The sequence below is a fragment of the Canis aureus genome, chromosome 10 (assembly GCF_053574225.1).
Source record: "Canis aureus isolate CA01 chromosome 10, VMU_Caureus_v.1.0, whole genome shotgun sequence".
In the NCBI taxonomy this organism is placed as follows: Eukaryota; Metazoa; Chordata; class Mammalia; order Carnivora; family Canidae; genus Canis; species Canis aureus.
This window is the reverse complement of record NC_135620.1, coordinates 49,224,116-49,243,562: the sequence shown is the minus strand read 5'-3', so window position 1 is coordinate 49,243,562 and position 19,447 is coordinate 49,224,116. Positions and strand designations below refer to the sequence as shown.

The window sequence follows — 19,447 nt, the reverse complement described above, 5'->3', positions numbered from 1 at the left end:
ATTAGACAGTTAAGCAACAGCATTGATTTTCCTAAATATATTTTTATTCATTTTATTTATGAATAACACTACTTCTTCTATTTGTTCCCCCTCCCTTTTTTTGGAAATTAACTCTGAAAAGTAGAAGGTAGGTTAAAAAATTAATCCTTATAATGTATATATGAGTAAGCTTATTTCTATCATTTGGATATTCAAATACTCATTATTTTATAAATTATATCAAGACATAAAAAGGGACATGCTCATTATTTTCTCTAACATACAACAGGTATTCATAGTGAAAGTTCTTTCAATTTACGTTTGTTTTTCAGTTGGCCTATACCAGAACAGTCAGGCAAAATTGTTTAGTAAGTCACGTTAGTCTTTGCTTTCCCTTATTTTCCTTCTTTACTATATTCCACATACAAAGGTATGAATAGATTGAAGCTAGGATGTTCGTCTTAGCCATCTCTGTATTTTTAGTGCTTGTACAGTATTACCATATTGTAGGCATTCAGAATGTTTTGATTGAACTTGGCGAAATTGAGTGGGATGAAACGCAATCCACAATTGTCTCTGGTTAGGAATGAGAGATCTAGAGATGAAAACAGAGGATCTGAGGTCAAATCACAGCTCAATCACTCAACTGACACATAACATTTACCTGGCCCTCAGATAAAAAGTCTAAAGGAAAAAATATATTTTTTAAAATGTCCTTAGAGAATTGCCATGCAGATTAGACAGTGACATACTGAACTTCCTCTCCAATGACAAAATATGTCTCCATAATATGAATTGGTGTGATTACTGAGCCATAAAATCAAAGAATTTCTGGAATATACAATGCAAATGAGATTAGATCAAAAGCAAAGCAAAAGCATCATAACCCAATACACACAACATACAATGTAGTAAATGTCAGCAAGAAAATAATTTTGATACTCAGAGTTCTAAGTAAAAAATATCCTATTCTTTTTGTTTGTTTTAAATTTATTATTTATTTATTTATTTACTTACTTACTTATTTTTAGTTTCGTTTTTATTTAAATTCTAGTTAGTTAACATACAGTGTAATACTGGTTTCAGGAGTAGAATTTAGTGATTCCTCACTTCTACACAACACCCAGTGTTCATCACAATCAGTGCCCTTCTTAATATCCATCCCCCCAGCCACCTCCCTTCCAGCAACCCTCAATTTGTTCCCTACAGTTAAGAGTCTCTTATGGTTTGCCTCCTTTTCTTCCCCTATGTTCATCTGTTTTGTTTCTTAAATTCCACATAGGAGTGAAATCAGATGGTATTTGTCTTTATTCTGACTTATTTCACTTAGTATAATATGTGGAAGCCAAGAAAATTAAGGCCATTCCACTTTAAGTTCATCATTAGCACAAGTACAGCCATCCCAGGCCCCTGTGAATAAGAGCTGAGATTTACATTACTTCAGTTACAGGAAGAAAACAGCTTACAGCTTAATGTCCTAGAAAGCCCCATATTAGAATAAGAACAGAGCCCAAACCAAGGGCAGGAAGCCCCTATTAGAATGAGAACAGAGCCCAAGCCAGTGGCAGGAAGCCCCATATTAGAATAAGAATAGAACTCAATGCCCTTGAAGGCCCCATATCAAAATGTAAAAAGAACTTGAGGAATTCCTCCACCCCTTCTGGAGGTCCCCTAGACCAGCCCTTAAAACTAAGCTGAAACCCAACTCGGGGTCCAAGTCCCTGCTCCACTGTGTCGGGTATACTTGGACCCAAGCTCGAGCTTGTAAATAAGCCCTCGTGTGTTTGCATCGGTGTCGGCTCCTTGGTGGTTTCTCAGATTGGCAATCTTGGGCACAACATAATACACTATAGTTCCATCCATGTTTCAAATGGCAAGATTTCATCTGATATTCCATATATGTGTGTGTGTATGTGTGTATGTGTGTGTGTGTGTGTATACACTCACATCTTCTTTATCCACTTATCAGTCATTGGGCATTTGGGTTATTTTCTCAATTGGCTATTGCTGATAATGCTGCTATAAACACCAGGGTGCATGTGCCCCCTCAAATAAGTATGTTTGTATCCTTTGCAATACCTACTAGTGCAATTGCTAGGTGGTAGGGTAGCTCTGTTTTTAGCTTTTTGAGGAAACCCCTTACTGTTTTCCAGAGTAGCTGCACCAGCTTACATTCCCACCAACAACATAAGAGTGTTCCCCTTGCTCTGCATCCTTACCAACGTTTGTTATTTCCTCTGTTAATTTTAGTCATTCCTACAGGTGTGAGGTGGTATCTCATCACAGTTTTGATTTGAATTTCCCTGATGATGAGTGATGTTGGACATCTTTTCATGTCTGTTAGCTATCTGGATGCCTTCTTTGGAAAAATGTCCATTCATGTCTTCTGCCCAATTTCTTAGCTGGGATGTTTCTTGGGTGTTGAGTTTGATAGGTTTATACAGATTTCAGATACTAGTGTTTATTCAGATATGTCATTTACATATATCTTATCTCATTCCAGAGATTGCCTTTTACTTCTCTTTTTAATAATTTTTTATTGGATTTCAATTTGCCAACATATAGCATAACACCCAGTGCTCACCCCGTCAAGTGCCCCCCAGTGCCCATCATCCAGTCATCCCAACCCCTCACCCACCTCCCTTTTCATCACCCCTTGTTTGTTTCCCAGAGTTAGGAGTCTCTCATGTTCTGTCACCATCCTGATATTTCCCACTCATTTTCTCTCCTTTCCCCTTTATTCCCTTTCACTATTTTCTATATTCCTCAAATGAATGAGACCATATAATGTTTGTCCTTCTCCAATTGACTTATTTCACTCAGCATCATACTCTCCAGTTCTATCCACATTGAAGCAAATGGTGGATATTTGTCGTGTCTAATGCGTGAGTAATAGTCCATTGTATGTATAGACCACATCATCTTTATCCATTCATCTTTCACTGGACACTGAGGCTCCTTCCACAGTTTGGCTATTGGGGACATTGCTGCTATAAACATTGGGGTGCTGGTGTCCCGGCGTTTCACTGCATCTGTATCTTCAGGGTAAATCCCCAGCAGTACAATTACTAGGTCGTAGAGTAACTCTATTTTTAACTCTTTGAGGAACTTCCACACAGTTTTCCAGAGTGGTTGTACCCACCAGCAGTGCAAGAGCATTCCCCTTTCTCCAAATCCTCTCCAAAATTTGTTGTTTGCTGTCTTAATTTTCCCCATTCTCACTGGCGTGAGGTGGTATCTCATTGTGGTTTTGATTTGTGTTTCCCTGATGGCAAGTGATACGGAGCATTTTCTCATGTGCTTGTTGGCCATGTCTATGTCTTCCTCTCTGAAATTTCTGTTCATGTCTTTTGCCCATTTCATGATTGGATTGTTTGCTTCTTTGCTGTTGAGTTTAATAAGTTCTTTATAGATCTTGGATATTAGCACTTTATCTGATATGTCATTTGCAAATTATTCTCCCATTCTGTAGATTGTCTTTTAGTTTTGTTGACTATTGCTTTCCCTGTGCAGAAACTTATCTGATTAAGTCCCAATAATTCATTTTTGCTTTTGTTTCCCTTACCTTCATAGATATATTTATGTATCTTGCAAGAAGTTGCTGTGGCCAAGTTCAAAAGGGTGTTGCCTGTGTTCTCCTCTAGGATTTTGATGGATTCTTGTCTCACATTGAGATCTTGCATCCATTTTGAGTTTATCCTTTGTGTATGGTGCAAGAGAGTGGTCTAGTTTCATTCCTCTGCATGAGGCTGTCCAATTTTCCCAGCACCATTTATTGAAGAGACTGTCCTTTTTCCAGTAGATAGTCTTTCCTGCTTGGTCCAATATTTGTTGACCATAGAGTTGAGGGCCCATTTCTGGATTCTCTATTCTGCTTCATTGATCTATGTGTCTGTTTTTGTGCCAGTACCACACTGTCTTGATGATCACATTTTTGTAGTACAACCTGAAATCTGGCATTGTGATGCCCCCAGATATGGTTTTCTTTTTAATATTCCCCTTGCTATTTGGGGTCTTTTCTGATTCCACACAAATCTTAAGATGATTTGTTCCAACTCTCTGATGAAAGTCCATAGTATTTTGATAGGGATTGCATTAAACGTGTAAATTGCCCTGGGTAACATTGACATTTTCACAATATTAATTCTGCCAATCCATGAGCATGGAATATTTTTCCATCTCTTTGTGTCTTCCTCAATTTCTTTCAGAAGCGTTCTATAGTTTTTAGGGTATAGATCCTTTACCTCTTTGGTTAGGTTTATTCCTAGGTATCTCATGCTTTTGGGTGCAATTGTAAATGGGATTCACTCCCTAATTTCTCTTTCTACAGTCTCATTGTTAGTGTATAGAAATGCCACTGATGTCTGGGCATTGAATTTGTATCCTGCCACATTGCTGAATTGCTGTATGAGTTCTAACAATCCTGGGGTGGAGTCTTTTGGGTTTTCTATGTACAGCATCATATCATCTGCAAAGAGGGATGTTTGACTTCTTCTTTGCCAATTTGAATGCCTTTTATTCCTTTTTGTTGTCTGACTGCTGAGGCTAGGACTTCTAGTACTATGTTGAATAGCTGTGGTGAGGGTGGACATCCCTGTCTTATTCCTGATCTTAGGGGAAAGGCTCCCAGTGTTTTCCCATTGAGAGTGATATTTGCTATGGGATTTTCATAGATGGCTTTTAGGATGCTGAGGAATGTTCCCTCTATCCCTATACCCTGAAGAGTTTTGATCAGGAATGAATGCTGTATTTTGTCAAATGCTTTCTCTGCATCTAATGAGAGGATCATATGGTTCTTGTTTTTTCTCTTGCTAATGTGATCTATCACATTGATTGCTTTATGAGTGTTGAACCAGCCTTGCATCCTGGGGATAAATCCCCCTTGGTCATGGTGAATAATCTTAATGTACTGTTGAATCCTATTGGCTAGTATCTTCTTGAGAATTTTTGCATCTGTGTTCATCAGGGATATTGGTCTATAATTCTCCTTTTTTGGTGAAGTCCATTTCTGGTTTGGAATTAAGGTGATGCTGGCCTCATAGAACGAAATTGGAAGTATTCCATCCCTTTCTATCTTTTGGAACAGCTTTAGTAGAATAGGCATTGTTTTTTCTTTAAACATTTGATAGAATTCCCCTGGGAAGCCATCTGGCCCTGGACTTTTGTGTCTTGGGAGGTTTTTGATGACTGCTTCAATTTCCTCCCTGGTTATTGGCCTGTTCAGGTTTTCTATTTCTTCCTGTTCCAGTTTTGGTAGTTTCTGATTTTCTAGAAATGCATCCATTTCTTCTAGATTGACTTATTTACTGATGTATAGCTGCTCATAATAAATAAATAATGCTGCTATAAACATCAAAGTACCATGTACTCTTCCTAGAGTACCATGTATTACTTCTGTATCCTTTGGGTAAACACCTAGTTAGGGTACTTTCTGAATGGTGTGGTAGTTCTGTTTTTAGCTTTTTTGAGGAACCTCTATACTGTTCTCCAGAGTAGTTGCACCAGTTTCATTCTCATCAACAGTAAAAGGGAGTTCCCCTTTCTTTGTATTCTCACCAACACCTGTTGAGTACTGTATTGTTAACTGTAGCCATTCTAAGAGATGTGAGGTGGTATCTCACTGTGGTTTTGATTTGTATCTCCCTGATGATGAGTGATGATGAGCATCTTTTCATGTGTCTATTAGCCATTTGTATGTCATCCTTGGAGAAATGTCTATTCATATCTTCTGCCCATTTCTTAACTGGATTATTTGGGTGTAGGGTTTTCAGTTTGATGAGTTCTTCATAAATTTTGGGTACTAACCCTTTATCAGATATGTCATATACAAATATCTTCTCTCATTCCATAGGCTGCTTTTTAGTTTTGTTGGTTGTTTCCTTTGCTATGCAAGAGGCTTTTTATCTTTATGAGATCCCAATAGTTCATTTTAGCTTTTTGTTTCTCTTGATCCTAGCAATGTGTAGTAAGAAATTGTTATGGTTGAGGTCAAAGTGGTTGCTTCCTATGTTCTTCTCTAGAATTTTTATGGTTTCTTGTCTCACATTTAGCTCTTTAATCCATTTAGAATTTATTTTTGTGTATGGTGTAAAAAAGTAGTCAAGTTTCAGTCTTCTGCATGCTGCTGTCCAGTTTTCCCACCACCATTTGTTGAAGAGACTTTTCCATTGGATACTCTTTACTGATTTGTCAAAGATTAGTTGCCCATATAGTTGCAGGTCCATTTCTGGGTTTTCTATGTTGTTCCATTGATATATGTGTCTGTTTTTGTGCTAGTATCATACTGTCTTGATGACTATAGTTTGTAATAGAACTTAAAGTCTGCCATCACGGTGCCTCCAGCTTTGCTTTTCTTTCTCAAGATGGCTTTGACTTTCAGGATCTTTTGTGTTTCTATACAGATTTAAGGATTGTTTCTTCTAGCTCTGTGAAAAACGCTGTTGGTATTTTTATAGAGATTGCATATTAAATGTGTAAACTGCCTTGGGTACTATAGATGAAAAATATCCTATTCTTAAAAGCTGTGCCTATCTCAGGATCATTTTCTTTCTAAAGTGAACCTAATTTCTACCTAGAAGAAGATCTCCTGTGTAGGACTTAGAATCTGAAGAAAGAGAACATAGCTGGACTTCCCAAATAAAAAGAAAAGGAAAGACTCCATCGATAAAAGAAATTTGTTGAAATACTATCACCTTCTTATCTTGGAAATTAGTGGTCTCATAAAATAATAAAGAAAAATCTGTTATTTGGCACATACTGCAAACTTAAAAGCTACTTTACTAGAATGTGCTGTTAATGCTCATTTAAAAGGGAGGAAATTGGGAAAACAGGCCTATATACCTGCAAGGAAAACACATACCAAGTATTTCTACTTGACCCACTTAATTCTCCATTCAAAAATGTGAGAAAAAAACCCTGATCATGTGACAGTTTTAAAAAGTGGAAACAAACACCTATTTGAAAGAGGAACAAGATGTGCAAACAGAAAATCTGATGTAGGGGTATAACGTAAAAATTAGCTAGTCCATGTTATTAAAAACATATGAATAGTCTTATCTCTATGAAACAAGTACAAAAAGATTTATCAGGAATTAAAAATAAAATTACAAAATAACTTTAAGAGAATGGCTAATTAATAGAGTGAATGCAGCTCTACATTTAATTAGTAATCACTAAGTTCTTTTGGTGAAAAATATCCTAGAATCTAAGACGAGGAAAGAACAGTGAAAAATATGAAAACGTTTTGAGATAGGGAGCATTAGTCCACCTAAGAAACAGTTAGCAACAATATGATAGAGCAGTATTTTCCTAATCTAATTTTATACTTGCAAAAGTATAATTTTATACTTGCAAAATGAGCAAATCCACTGTTATAAACAGAAGTAAAAAATAATATGCTCCTATATATTTCAGATATATGATCTTGATTATTGACAATATTACTTACAGGAAGATGCAATTGGCTACCTGAAATGAATATGTCATTGGCATGACTTCCAGTTACCAACACATGAAGATAAAAGGTAATGTTAAATTTTCTTTAAAATTCTGAAAATGTTAATTTTATCTAAAAATTCTATATCTAGGGAATCTAGCATCAAAATTATGTGTGTACATGTGTATGTTCAGGGAAATGAATCCCTACTTCTATTTGAAAAAATACTAAATATCTTATGACAAAAGACTGGGAAAGAAAAGGAAAATAATCAACATGAAATATCACAGAAACAGATTGTACTTGACTGCAGCCACTGAGACATCAGTGAATCATGGGAGGAATTAAATGAAATTTCACTTCACTTTATAAGGACTGGAAAATTTCCTTCAAGTAGCATGTTCACTTTTCTATGTATATAAACACACTGCTTATCCTACATTTCTGTTTATATGATGCATTCGAATTGTCTTACAAACTCAGTGTATGCACCAAACATTTCCAAACATCTCCAGCAACCTGGGTTAGGTATACATTTTATACTGTTTGAAAGTTCTTAATCTTGTCTATTCAGAACAATTCTGTTCTGTTACATCAGAACAATTAATTTCACAACAGTGAAACCCTACCCTCTACAAGCATTCTCCCAAGAAGAAGAAAATGTGACATTTTTCTTTCTGGAGAACTGGTCTGTCAGCATTTTCACAATAGGAAGTGTTTTCAGGCACATCAGAGGTGATAAAAGAATCAATTTCTTTTGAATTTAGTGAGAAGAAAAATATTCAAAAAGAAAAGCTTTATAATTACAGTCAGTGAAGTAATATGAAAAGGACAAGATAAACCAATTCATGTTCCATATGCAAAGAAAAATATAAAATAATGAAAGTGAATATGTTTAGAAAACATATTCTGTCTGTGCAAAGAAGTACCCCACATTTCTAGGCATAATTTTATTTATTTATTTTATTTTTTTTAGGCATAATTTTAGATCAGAAAGGAGATGGAACATTTGTAACGTACATATAAGGCTCTGAATTTAACATTACCTACACATAAACAGTAATTCACATTTTCATAAATAGGCCTTTTTTCTGTTGCAAATATTATAGAGAAGGTGTCTCAAGGGAGAGACCATATTGACGCCTATCTCTTATTCATTATCATATTTTCAACTGTCATACTTAGGCTTTTAATTCCTTTCACTGGTGTCTCAAATACTATAGCGGGCAACCATTTAAAGAAGCTTGTTGGGTTTCTATTTGCTGCAATAAAAACTACACAAAGTTCATGGTTTAGAACAACACGAATTAATTATTTTATAGTTCTGTAGGTGAGAAGTCCAACACAGATCTCACTGGGCTAAAATCAGGGTGTCAGCAAGGTTGTATTACTTCCTGGAGGCTCTAGGGAGACTCCATTTTCTATTTTTCCAGCTGACAGTGGCCACATACATTAATTGGTGGGAGCCCCCTTCTTCGGTCTTCAAAGCCTGTGTTGTATCTCTCTGACTATTCTTCTGAGGTCACAGCTCCTTCTGACTCTGACCCCAGCCAAGAAAGGGTCTTTTATGTGTGTATGTATGTATGTATTATTTTATTTTACTTTATTTTATTATTATTTTATTTTTTAAAGATTTTATTTATTTATGAGAAACACAGAGAGAGACACACAGAGAGAGGCAGAGACACAGGCAGAAGGAGAAGCAAGCTCTGTGCAGGGAGCCTGACATGGGACTCGATTCCGGATCTCCAGGGTCACACCCCAGGCTGAAGGCGGTGCTAAACCGCTGAACACCCAGGGCTGCCCAGAAAGGGTCTTTTCTTTTTATTTTTATTTATTTATGATAGGCACACAGTGAGAGAGAGAGAGAGGCAGAGACACAGGCAGAGGGAGAAGCAGGCTCCATGCACCGGGAGCCCGACATGGGATTCGATCCCGGGTCTCCAGGATCGCGCCCTGGGCCTAAGGCAGACGCCAAACCGCTGTGCCACCCAGGGATCCCCAGAAAGGGTCTTTTAAAGGCCCATATGATTAGATGGGACCCTTCTAGGTTAATCTAATATAATCTCACATCTCAAGGAATTAACCTTAATCATAGCTGCAAGGGCCCTTTTGCCATGTAAGGTAACATGTTACAGGTTCCAGTGACTAAGATATGGATATATTTAGGGGTCCATTATGCTGCCTATGACAATTTACCTTCAACAATGCAAAGATTCACATTCTTCCACATACACATTATATGTACCTGATCACAGCATTCTAAAAAAGTGTCAACCCATTATAACATCAATTAAAATTCAAAACCTTACCTAAGTCTCATTAACTCAAAAGTCCAAAACTCATCAGGCCAATCATCAAAATTAGATATGGGTGATGTTCCAGAAATAATCTCTTCCAGGGCATCCTATCTATGGATTTATGGAAATAAAGAGGTAAATAATCCATTCCTGAAATATTGGGAGGCAGGCATAATATAACAGATACAGAAATTCTGGTTCAAGAAAGTAAAAAATGGAAAAAGTGTCATTGGCTCCAAGAAATTAAAAAATCCACATGAAAAAACTCCATTAGATTTCAAATCTTGAGATTAATCTTAGGTGCCTCAGCTACTCAGGCTCTCAGTTCTGACTTCTGAGGCATCATTCATTTCTCATGAATAGTAGTATATTTTTTGTATCTGGGTAGTCTTAGCCTACTTCCTTTGTATAGAAATTTGTGTTTCCATCAACTTTAGTTTTGTAGTCTCTATATTCCTTTAAATTCCCAGCCAACAATGTTTCTACTGGTTAAAATTCTGGACTCTTGAGGGTCTCTTGTACATGTCATGGTATTCACTCCATTAGCCAAGATCTTCCACAGATCTTTTCTAAATAATCCCATTTCTGTGTTTGGCCTGTGGAGATGGCCTAAGGATAATGCTAGAACTTCTTAGATGTTCTCCAGTTAGACTGAAGTTATAAGTGAGACAATATTTTGAGCTCCTCAAAGAGCCACTGGTATGAATGAATATTATGACATTTTGCTTCTCCGAGGTATTAGCAAAAAGTGGTAATACCATGGATGGCTTTTTCCTCTGAATCGTGATTGATTTACTAGTGGTGAATCTTTTAATTTTGGTGATTTTTCTTTTTCAGTCTGACTTGAGAACTTCCAGAATCATTCAAGATTCTTTACATTTTTGTTTTTCTGTCTGTTTAATAATTCTTGCTCAGTTTATCTTTTCCTTCTACCATTTGACTTTCAGCAGCAAGAAACCAGGCTTCATCTGTTTAGAAATTTCCCCAGTTTAATCACTTACCAATTCTGTTCTCCACATATCTGAAGGACCCAATTCTGCTAAGCATTCTGCCTTTCTACAGCAAAAATTTTCTTCCTTCTGGTTTCCAATAGCGTGTTCCTCATTTTCTTCTCCGCCTTTACCAGCTGTTGCTTTTATTTCCATATTTTTACTAATGGTCTGTTCATAAAGATTTTGGATTCTGTAAGGTGATTTATGTTTTCTCAGACCTGTTCTTCACTTTTTTCTGAGTCCTCACTAAGAGTAGCTTACATCTGTATTTTTACTAACAATTTGTTCAAGGAAGTCTAGCCTTTTTCTATTAGGCTCCTCAAAATTTTTCTAGTCTCTTCCCATAGCCCGACTACAAAGCGATTTTCACATTTTTACATTTTACATTTTCACATATTGGTTTCAGCAGCATTTCACTTCTGGTACTGAATACATATTAGTTTAATATTGCTGGTATATTGAATTACCCCAAAAATAGTGATTTAATCATTACAAATTTATGGTGTTACAGATCTGTAGGTTAGAATTGTAGCACAGGCCTTATTGGGCTTAAATTAATTTACCAGCACAGCTACATTCTTTGTGGACTCTAGGGCAGAATCGGATTCCTTGCCTGTCCTAGCTTTTGATGGTTAACCACCTTTCTTGGCTATTAGCCCCTTTCCTTCTTCTGAATCTAATGATATGGCATCTCTCTGACCATTCTCACATCACATTTTTTTTTCCTGACTGCAAATGGAAAATATAGTCTTCTTTTAATGATATCTGTCCTGAGATTAAGCCCTGGATATCGAGAATCTTTTCATCTCAAGATCCTTAACTTTAATCATATCTGCAAAGTTCATTTTGTCTTGCAAGGTAATGTACACATAGGTTCTGGGGATGAGGATTAGAATGTGGACATCTTTGTGACCCATTCATCTGAATGGCTTGATTAGGGGGGCCTCATCTGAATGGACTTGATCACTATCAAGAGCTTCTTTTTCTCTTGCAGTGCTTGCTGCCCCACACCTCCATCTTTTTCATCTTTGAATAAGTGTGACCATCTAGCTAATCATTTGGTCAATTAGCTTTGCTCCCTTAATCTCTATGGGTTTCTTGGCAGCTGACAATGGATATGGACTCAGATTATTGTAGACCTTTTCAAAGCCTAGGTTCTCCAAGAAACAGACTGAAGAGTAGAATGTACATTGTAGGAAGTTGTTAGGGAGTATTTTGGAGATCTTCACTATAGAAAGAGAGGGAAAGGAGCAGTAGTGTTTGGTGGAGAAGAAGATTAGGTTGCAAGATAGTCTTGCCAAAAAACTCAGGTGGCTATATATTAGAGAAGGAGTTTCTAAAGCTAGGTGTACCCTTTAAATTATTCTGTGTACAGCGAGAGGACTAAGTCTTTATGCTGTGGAATCTATGAACCCTTCAATGCAGGCTGCCCACAGAAGAGTGAGGCAGTCTCTCCAAGCAGGGCAACTTCCAGAGGGAGCTGACATTTGAGAGCCATCAGACATCAGACAGCAGCATTCATAGCAGCAGGAGAAATAAGCCTTTCAGGCTTGAATGGGGATATGGGAAGGGCATCACACCATCTACTATTCCTCCAGGGTTTGATTTCTTAACCTACATCTAATCTTTGCCTATATGTTCTTATAATATATGTGTTAAATATTACTCTAGTGATGATGTCTGCCCAAGTCACTCATATTGCTATTACCCAAAATTTGTGTTAAAACTGAGCATTTGCTTGTTTATGTATGCCTTTTGGAGTGCCATTCTCTCTTGTTAACAAATGCTGCCTAATCATCCTGTCTCATTTGAGATTTGATGTACTAAAATAAATTGGGTGAAAAAAAAATAAAATAAATTGGGTGGACTAAAGAAGGCAGTTTCCCCATACACAAGGCTATTTTCTACAATAATCCAACATCTAATTTAGTCTACTGAGTAGGATGGTGTTAGGTAAGAGGAAGCCAGTACTTCACATCCTAAAGTTACCTGCAAATGAGAATTAGAGCTGAGAATTCTTCCTCTTTTATTATCCTGTGCACAATGACATGGGTAGATTTGGAGTCAGAGCTATATTAAAATGCAAGATCCAACATTTACTGATTTTGTGACCAAAGGCAAAAAATCTTAACTACATTGATCCTCACTTCCCTTACTTGGAAAATTTAAATAACATCCTATTACTCTCTATATGCTGAAAAACATTGTGATATAAGATCTCTGCAGGTGGCATAGAATTATTGTTCATAATGCATCAATTTTTGCTAGGTCATTATTAAATCTTTAATAATCTTTCACCTCTCTTTCCCTTCTGTTGGCCACCATCCTCATTATGTACTTAGTACGTACATATTTATTAAGCCTAGAAATATAAATAAAAATTTAACATACAAAATAGTTGTTTCCAGAAGATATAAAGGATTTTAGGTAAGCTGAAATATATAATATGCTTTATTTGCATCTTTATAGGTACTTTTATTTTTGTGAACATAAACTTTGTACACACACAAAAAAATTAGAACCTAAAAATTTAGAACCTAAATTTGAATTGGGGACATGATCTATGTTACATCTCTGCAAAATAGAGAGGCATATAAACATAAATTATATTTGTTATTTTCAGATTTTAAAGTATAAACATAAATTATATTTGTTATTTTCAGATTTTAAAGTATATATATTCCTAAATTACAAATATAGTAATTAAATTTGCTTTAGAGTGAGAATAAATGTCGTCTGAACTTTTTTAAAAAGATTTCAATTATAGTTAGCTAACATACAGTATAATATTAGTTTCAGGTATACAATATAGTGATTCAACACTTCCATGCATCACCCAGGGTTCATCACAACAAATGTATTCCTTAATCCCCATTACCAATTTCCCCTATCTCCACACCTACCTCAGTCTAGAAACCATCAGTTCTCTATAGTTAAGAGTCTGTTTCTCGATTTGCTTCTCTCTTTTTCTTCCCTTTGCCCATTTGTTTTTTTTCTTAAATTCCACATATGAGTGAAATCATATGGTATTTGTTTTTCTCTTACTTATTTCACTTAGCATTAGACTCTCTAGCTCCATCCATGTTATTGCAAATGGCAAGATTTCATTGTTTTTATGGCTGAATAATATTCCACTGTGTGTATAAGTGTGTGTGTGTGTGTGTGTGTGTGTACACATACCACATCATCTTTATCCATTCATCAATCAATGGACATTTGGGTTGCTTCCATATCTTGACTATTGTACATAATGCTGCAGTAAACACAGTGATGCATGTATCCCTTTGAATTAGTGTTCTTGTATTTTTTGAGTAAATACCCAGTAGTGCAATTGCTGGATCATAGGGTAATTTTATTTTTAGCTTTCTGAGGAAACTTCATACTGTTTTCCACAATGACTGCACTAGTTTGCATTCCCACCAACAGTGCAAGAGGGTTTTCCTTTCTCCACATCCTCAGCAACACCTATTATTTCTTGTATTGTTAATTTCAGTGACTCTGAAGGATGTGAGATGGTATTTCATTGTTGTTTTGACCTGTATTTCCCTGATGGCCAGTGATGATAAACATGTTTTTTTCATGTGTCTGTTAGCCATCTGTAGGTCTTTATGGAGAAAACTCAATTCATGTCTTCTGCCCATTTTTAATTGGATTACTTATTTTTTGAGTGTTGAGTTTTATAAATTCTTTATATATATTGGATACTAACCCTTTATCGTTCTGTGGTTTGCATATATCTTCTCCCATTCCATAGATTACCTTTTAGTTTTGTTGATTGTTTCCTTCAGTATGCAGAAGCTTTTTATTTTTATAAAGTTTCAATAGTTTATTTTTTATTTTGTTTCCTTGCCTCAGGAGACATATATAGTAAGAAGTAGTGACAGCCAACGTGAAAAAGATTACTGTCTATGTTCTCTTCTAGAAATAAAAGGTTTTTTAGTTCACATCTAGGTCTCTCATTCGTTTTAAATTTATTTTTGTGTGTGGTATAAGAAAGTGGTCCAGTTTCAACCTTTTTCATGTTCCTGACCAGTTTTGCCAATATTTTTTGGCAATTTTTTTGAAGAGACTATCTTTTTCCCATTGGATATTTTTTTTCTGTTTTGTCAAAGATTAATTGAGCATATAATTGTGGGTTTATTTCTGAGTTTGTTATTCTTTCCTATTGATCTACGTGTCTATTTTTGTGCCAGTACCATACTGTTTTGATTACTACAGCTTTATAATGTAACCTGAAGTCTGGAATTGTGATGCCTCCAGCTTTACTTTGCTTTTTCAAGGTAGCTTTGGCTATTTGGGGTCTTTTTGTAGTTCCATATAAGTTCTATGATTGTTCTAGTTATGTATAAAATGCTGTTGGTATCTTGATAAGGATTGCATTAAATACATAGAATGCTTTGGGTAGTACAGAGGTTTTAACAAAATTTTTCTTCCAATCTATAAACATAGAATATCTTTCCATCTCTTTGAGTTGCCTTTAATTTCTTTTATTAGTGTTTTATATTTTTCAGAATGTAGGCCTTTCACCTTGTTGGTTAGGTTTTTTCCTAGGTGCCTTACATATTTTGGTACAATTTTAAGTGGGATATTATCTTAATTTCTCTTTCTGCTGCTTCATCATTGTTACATAGAAATGCAATAGATGTCTATACATTAATTTTATATCCTGCAACTTTACTGAATTCATTTATCAGTTTTAGTAGTTTTCTGGTGGGCTTTCAGGTTTTCTATATATAGTATCATGTCATCTGCAAATAGTAAAAGTTTTATTTCTTCCCTACTGATGGATACCTTTAATTTCTATTTTGCTGACTAGTTGCTGTGACTATGATTTCCAGTACCATGTAGACATTATGTCTTGCCTCTGACCATAGGAGAAAAGCTCTTAGTTTTTCTCCATTAAAGATTATATTAGCTCTGTGTTTTACGTATATGGCCTTTATTTTGTTGCAGTATATTTCCTCTAAATTGACTTTGTTGATGGTTTTTACTATGAATGGATGTTGTACTTTGTTATCTGCTTTTTCTATATCTATTAAAATGACCATATGGTTCTTATCCTTTATCTTATAGATGTGATGTATCATGTTAAATGATTTGCCAATATTGAACCAACCTTGCAAACTAGGAATAAATTCCACTTGATTGTGTTGTTGATTTTTTTAATGTATTGTTGGATTCAGTTTACTGGTATTTTGTTAAGGATTTTTGCATCTATGTTTATCAGGGATATTAGCCTGTAGTTCTCTTTTTCACTGGAGTCTTTATCTGATTTTGGTATCAGGGTAATTAATGCTGGCCTCAAAGAAGGAGTTTAGAAGTTTTACTTCCTTTTCTATTTTTAGGAATAGTTTGAGAAGAATATGTATTAACTCTTTTTTAAATGTTTGGCAAAATTCAGCTGTGAAGCCATCTGGTCCTGGACTTTTGTTTTTTCAGTGTTTTGATTACTGAGTCAATTTATTTGCTGGTAATTGATCTGTTCAAATGTTCTATTCCTGTCTTAGTGTCCATAATTTATGTTTCTAGGAATTTATCCATTTTTTTCAGGTGTTCCAATTTGCTGACATATAGTTTTTCATTATACTCTCTTACAATTGTTCATATTTCTATGGTGTTTGTTATTTCTTCTCTTTCATTTTTGATTCTATTTATTTGAGTCCTTTCTCTTTTTCCCTTGATTAAGTCTAGCTAGAGGTTTATCAATTTTATTTTTTCAAATAAAAGCTCTTGGTTTCATTGATCTGTTCTTTTGGTTTTTTAGTTTTTGTATCACTTATTTCTGTTCTAATGATAATTTCCTTCCTTCTGGTTTTAGGTTGTGTTGGTTGTTCTCTTTCTATTTCCTTTAGGTGTAAGGTTAGGTTGTTTAAGATTTTTCTTGCTTCATCAGGTAGTCCTGTATTACTACAAACTGTCCTCTTAGGACCATGTTTGCTGCATTAAAAGTTTTTGAACCATTTTATTTTCATTTGCTTCCATAAATTTTTAAATGTCTTCCTTTATTTCCTGGTTGACCCATTCATTGTTCAGTAGCATTTCACTTAGCCTCCATGTATTTGTGGTCTTTTCAGGTGGTTGTTGTTGTTGTTGTTTTGTAGCCTGAGATATGATTTATTCTAGAGAATGTGTATTCTCTTTTAGGATGGAGTGTTCTAAATATACCTGTTAAATCCATCTTGTCCAGTGTGTCATTCAGAACCATTGTTTCCTTGTTAATATTCTGTTTAGATGGTCTGTCCATTGATGAAAATGGGGTATTAATATCCCCTACTATTATTGTATTACTACATATTAGTCCCTTTAGCTTTGTTATGAACTGTTTTATGTATCTGGGTGCTTCTATGTTGGGTGCATAAATATTTACAGTTGTTGTATCTTCTTGTATGATTGTTCCCTTAATGGTTATATAGTGTCCTCCTCTTGTTACAGTCTTTGTTTAAATTATATTTTGTCTAATATAAGCATTGCTACTCTTTCTTTTGACATTCATTTGCATGATAAATGTTTCTCCATCCCCTCACTTTCATTCAGCTGGTGACTTTAGGTCTAAAATGAGTCTCTTGTAGGAAGCATATAGATGGGCCTTGTTTTTTGCTTTTTGTTTTATCCACTCTTTCACCTTGTGTCTTTTGATTGGACTGTGTAGTCCATTTACATTCAAAGGAATTATTGATAGATATATATTTACTGCCATTTTATTACCTGTGGATTTTTCTGGAGATATTCTCTGATCCGTTATCTTTCTCTCTTTTATGGTTTGCTGGGTTCTTTAGTGATGTATTTGGATTTCTTTCTCTTCATTCTTTGCACATATATTTGTAGTTGTTGATTTGTGAGTGCCATGAGGATTGATTATAACCTGTTCTGCATAAAGCAGTCTCTATTAAATTGATAGTCATTTAAGTTTGAACCCCATTCTTTTCTCTTCTCCTCTCCACATTTTAGGCATATGGTGTCCTATTTTGCAAACACTTATTTTATGAGTTTCTCAACTGATATTTTACAAAAATATTCATATTTACTCCTTTTGTCTTTCCTACCTTCATAGTGTTACTTTTGGTCTCTCCTTTCCACTCAGAGTCTCCTTTGATATTTCTTGCAGGACTAGTTTAAAGGTCATACACTCCTTTAGTTATTCCATGTCTTGGAAACTCGTTATATATCTTTCCATTCTAAATGATAGCCTTGCTGGATAGAGTATTCTTTGCTGCAGGTTTTTCCCATTCAACAGTTTGACTATATCATGCCACTTCTTTCTGGCCTAGAAAATTTCTGCTGAAAAATCCATTGATAAACTTATGGAATTTCTCTTATATATATAATGGTCTTCTTTTGTCTTGCTGCCTTTTTTTTTTTTTTTTGTCTTGCTGCTTTTAAAATGGTTTCTTTATCACTATATTTTGTCATTTTAATTATAATATGTCTTGGTGTGGATCTGCTTTTGTTGATTTTGTTGGAGGTTCTCTGTGCTTCCTGGATTCAGATAAATGTTTTCTTCCCCAGATTAGGGAAGTTTTCAGCTATTATCTCTTGAAGTAAATTTTTTGCTTCCTTTTCTCTCTTCATTTTCTGGGACTCCTATAAGGTGAATGTTATTTTGTTTGATGGAGTCACTGAGTTACCTAAGTCTATTTTCATTTTCCATAATTCTTTTTTCCTCTCATGTTCATCTTGGTTACTTTTGATTATTCTGGCTTTTAGGTCATTAAATCATTTCTCTATTTCTCTGGCCTGCTGTTAATTGCATCAAACCTCATTGTACTCTCTGTCTCTGACTGGTTCTCTTGTATCTCTGTGTTATGGGTCTCATTGATGTTTTCCTACTCTTTTTTTTTTTTATTTTTGAATGCAGTGAGTATCCTTATGATCACTTCATTAAATACTCCATCAGACGTGTTACTTACATCTGCTTCACATAGATCTCCCTCTGTGACTTTCTCCTGTTCTTTCATTTGGATAAGTATCTTCTCATTTGTCTATCTCTGTGCCTATTTCTCTATGTTAGGAAAGTCAGCTATATCTCCTATTCTGAGGGTAATGGCCTTATGGAGAAGAGGTCCTGTGATGCCTTGCTGTGCAGTATTTGCTGTTCCCTAGGGCCCAGCACTTCAGGGAGGGCCTCTTATATGTGCTGCATGTGCTCTGCTATTGTGTCCTCACCATTTTATCCTTGAGGCCAGTTGTTATCAGAGGCTCTCTTTGCTTGCTGTGGGCAATGTTTGTTCCCTTGCCTGGATGTGGCAAATTTTGACTAAGTGTGCTCTGGTCTGCTTACCAAATGAGATTTATAGCTACTGCCACCAGAAATGAGACTTCACAAAACTCTCATGTTGGTAGACTCAGGGCTGGCATGTGTTTGAGTGGTTTTCTGTTGAGGGGAGGGGTGCCCATGGTGTTCGAACTGGGGGAAGTATGACTGGGAACAGCAGTTCCACCAGAGTATACAGGGGTGAGGCTTGTATAAGCAAGTTAAGTATTGAGTGACATGGCAGCATTGGTTTCTACCAGTAGCCCTGTGCTTATGCTGAAGGGTGGGGGAAGAAAATGGTGCCTGTGAGTTCCTTTGTTCTCTGAGGAGTCTCTCCTGAATGCTGCCTCTCTGGGACATGATTTGAGATAAGGAAATAACTTCCTCACTCTCTGCCTTAGGTATGTTTCAGATTACTCTTTCTATGCTGTATGTGCATGGGCTGTTGGCCCTGCCTTCTCTCCACGTACAGCTCAATGCCCACTGGGCT

General features: G+C 35.8%; 1 protein-coding gene and 1 pseudogene across 3 annotated transcripts in view; one reads left to right on the top strand and one right to left on the bottom strand.

Moving 5' to 3' along the window:
- The window catches only part of LOC144322335 (importin subunit alpha-1 pseudogene), a 283,230-nt pseudogene that overhangs the window by 7,602 nt on the left and 256,181 nt on the right, over positions 1-19,447 (top strand). The window contains exon 2 of the transcript XR_013387989.1: positions 7,429-7,502. The product of XR_013387989.1 is annotated as an importin subunit alpha-1 pseudogene (transcript). The remainder of the gene's footprint in view (positions 1-7,428; positions 7,503-19,447) is intronic.
- LOC144322336 (uncharacterized) overlaps positions 1-19,447 on the bottom strand; it is an 84,880-nt gene that overhangs the window by 5,929 nt on the left and 59,504 nt on the right. Inside the window, exons 4-5 of one of the 2 annotated variants that reach the window (XM_077912232.1) lie at positions 12,696-12,776; positions 480-574 (exon numbers count right to left, since the gene is read on the bottom strand). In XM_077912232.1, the coding sequence (XP_077768358.1) occupies positions 480-574; positions 12,696-12,776 (176 nt within the window). The remainder of the gene's footprint in view (positions 1-479; positions 575-12,695; positions 12,777-19,447) is intronic. The other variant, XM_077912233.1, reaches the window with a different exon arrangement.